General features: G+C 27.5%; 1 protein-coding gene across 1 annotated transcript; it reads right to left on the reverse strand.

Annotated features, from left to right (window-relative positions):
• Nucleotides 1-15: 15 nt before the first annotated feature.
• LOC105461816 (ATP-binding cassette sub-family G member 2-like) lies at nucleotides 16-900 on the reverse strand (the record flags this gene model as incomplete). The annotated part of the gene is made up of 2 exons (XM_011708317.1): nucleotides 16-257; nucleotides 836-900. Coding segments are annotated over 2 exons (275 nt in total), but the record flags the coding sequence as incomplete, so codon positions are not given.
• Nucleotides 901-957: the final 57 nt, after the last annotated feature.

A 957-nucleotide genomic window follows, 5' to 3' on the forward strand; every position in this document is an offset into this window, starting at 1 on the left:
TTATAAAAGTTATTATCAAATAATTTCTTTGTAAAAACGACCGTTAATTAATTAATTAATAACTGCATTAATAATTTACATACCTGATTAGAGGCCACACTGTCGAGACCGCTTGTTGGCTCGTCTAATAAGAAAACGGATGGCTTCGTGATCATTTCGACGCCGATCGAGAGTCTTTTCTGTTCGCCACCGCTTAATTTGTTAGCCAATGTGTCCAGACAATTTGATAAGCCAAGATTTTCCGCAATATCATTTATCTAACAGAAATAATATCTGATTGTATACGCGATGCGTAAATCTATATAACCTTGCTCGCCAATTTAGCAAGCTAATGACGAATTCAATTGGATGGCACTAACAATACGATACACTGGTACATATTTAAAGCGTTACTGATCTCAAGAATCTAATAACATAAAAGAGAAATTACAAATATTAAATAAACTAAATATTAAATAAAAATATATTAAATAATAAAATATATATTTTACAAAATAGCTTAATAAAATAAATTAAGGATTTTGCAGTTTAATCCATTTGTGGTATATTTTTATATGTATTAAATATTATCTTGTACAACGGCTTTAATGTGCATCAGTGGGCATTAAAATGTCCATTGTTATAGGACACATAAGTACTAGTGAAAGTAATAACATATAATATATATAATAATTATATGTATACATATAATATATTTATATATTTTACAGAATATACAAAATATATTATTAAATCAATAATAACATATATACAATTATATATATTAATCATATCTAATTGTATATACATAATCCATTGAAACGTTTCTTCGGTAATTATTTTACTTAAGCCCTACAATTGCGTAAACGTAGACGTAAGTGGTTGTGAATTGTTGTAAATCGCAGTTGTAAGATGCTGCTACTAGTTGTAAATTGTGTTGTGAAAGATAGTTTAACTTTATCTTTCACGACTACGACT

Source organism: Wasmannia auropunctata, unplaced genomic scaffold (assembly GCF_000956235.1).
Source record: "Wasmannia auropunctata unplaced genomic scaffold, wasmannia.A_1.0 LD277079.1, whole genome shotgun sequence".
NCBI classification, from domain to species: domain Eukaryota; kingdom Metazoa; phylum Arthropoda; class Insecta; order Hymenoptera; family Formicidae; genus Wasmannia; species Wasmannia auropunctata.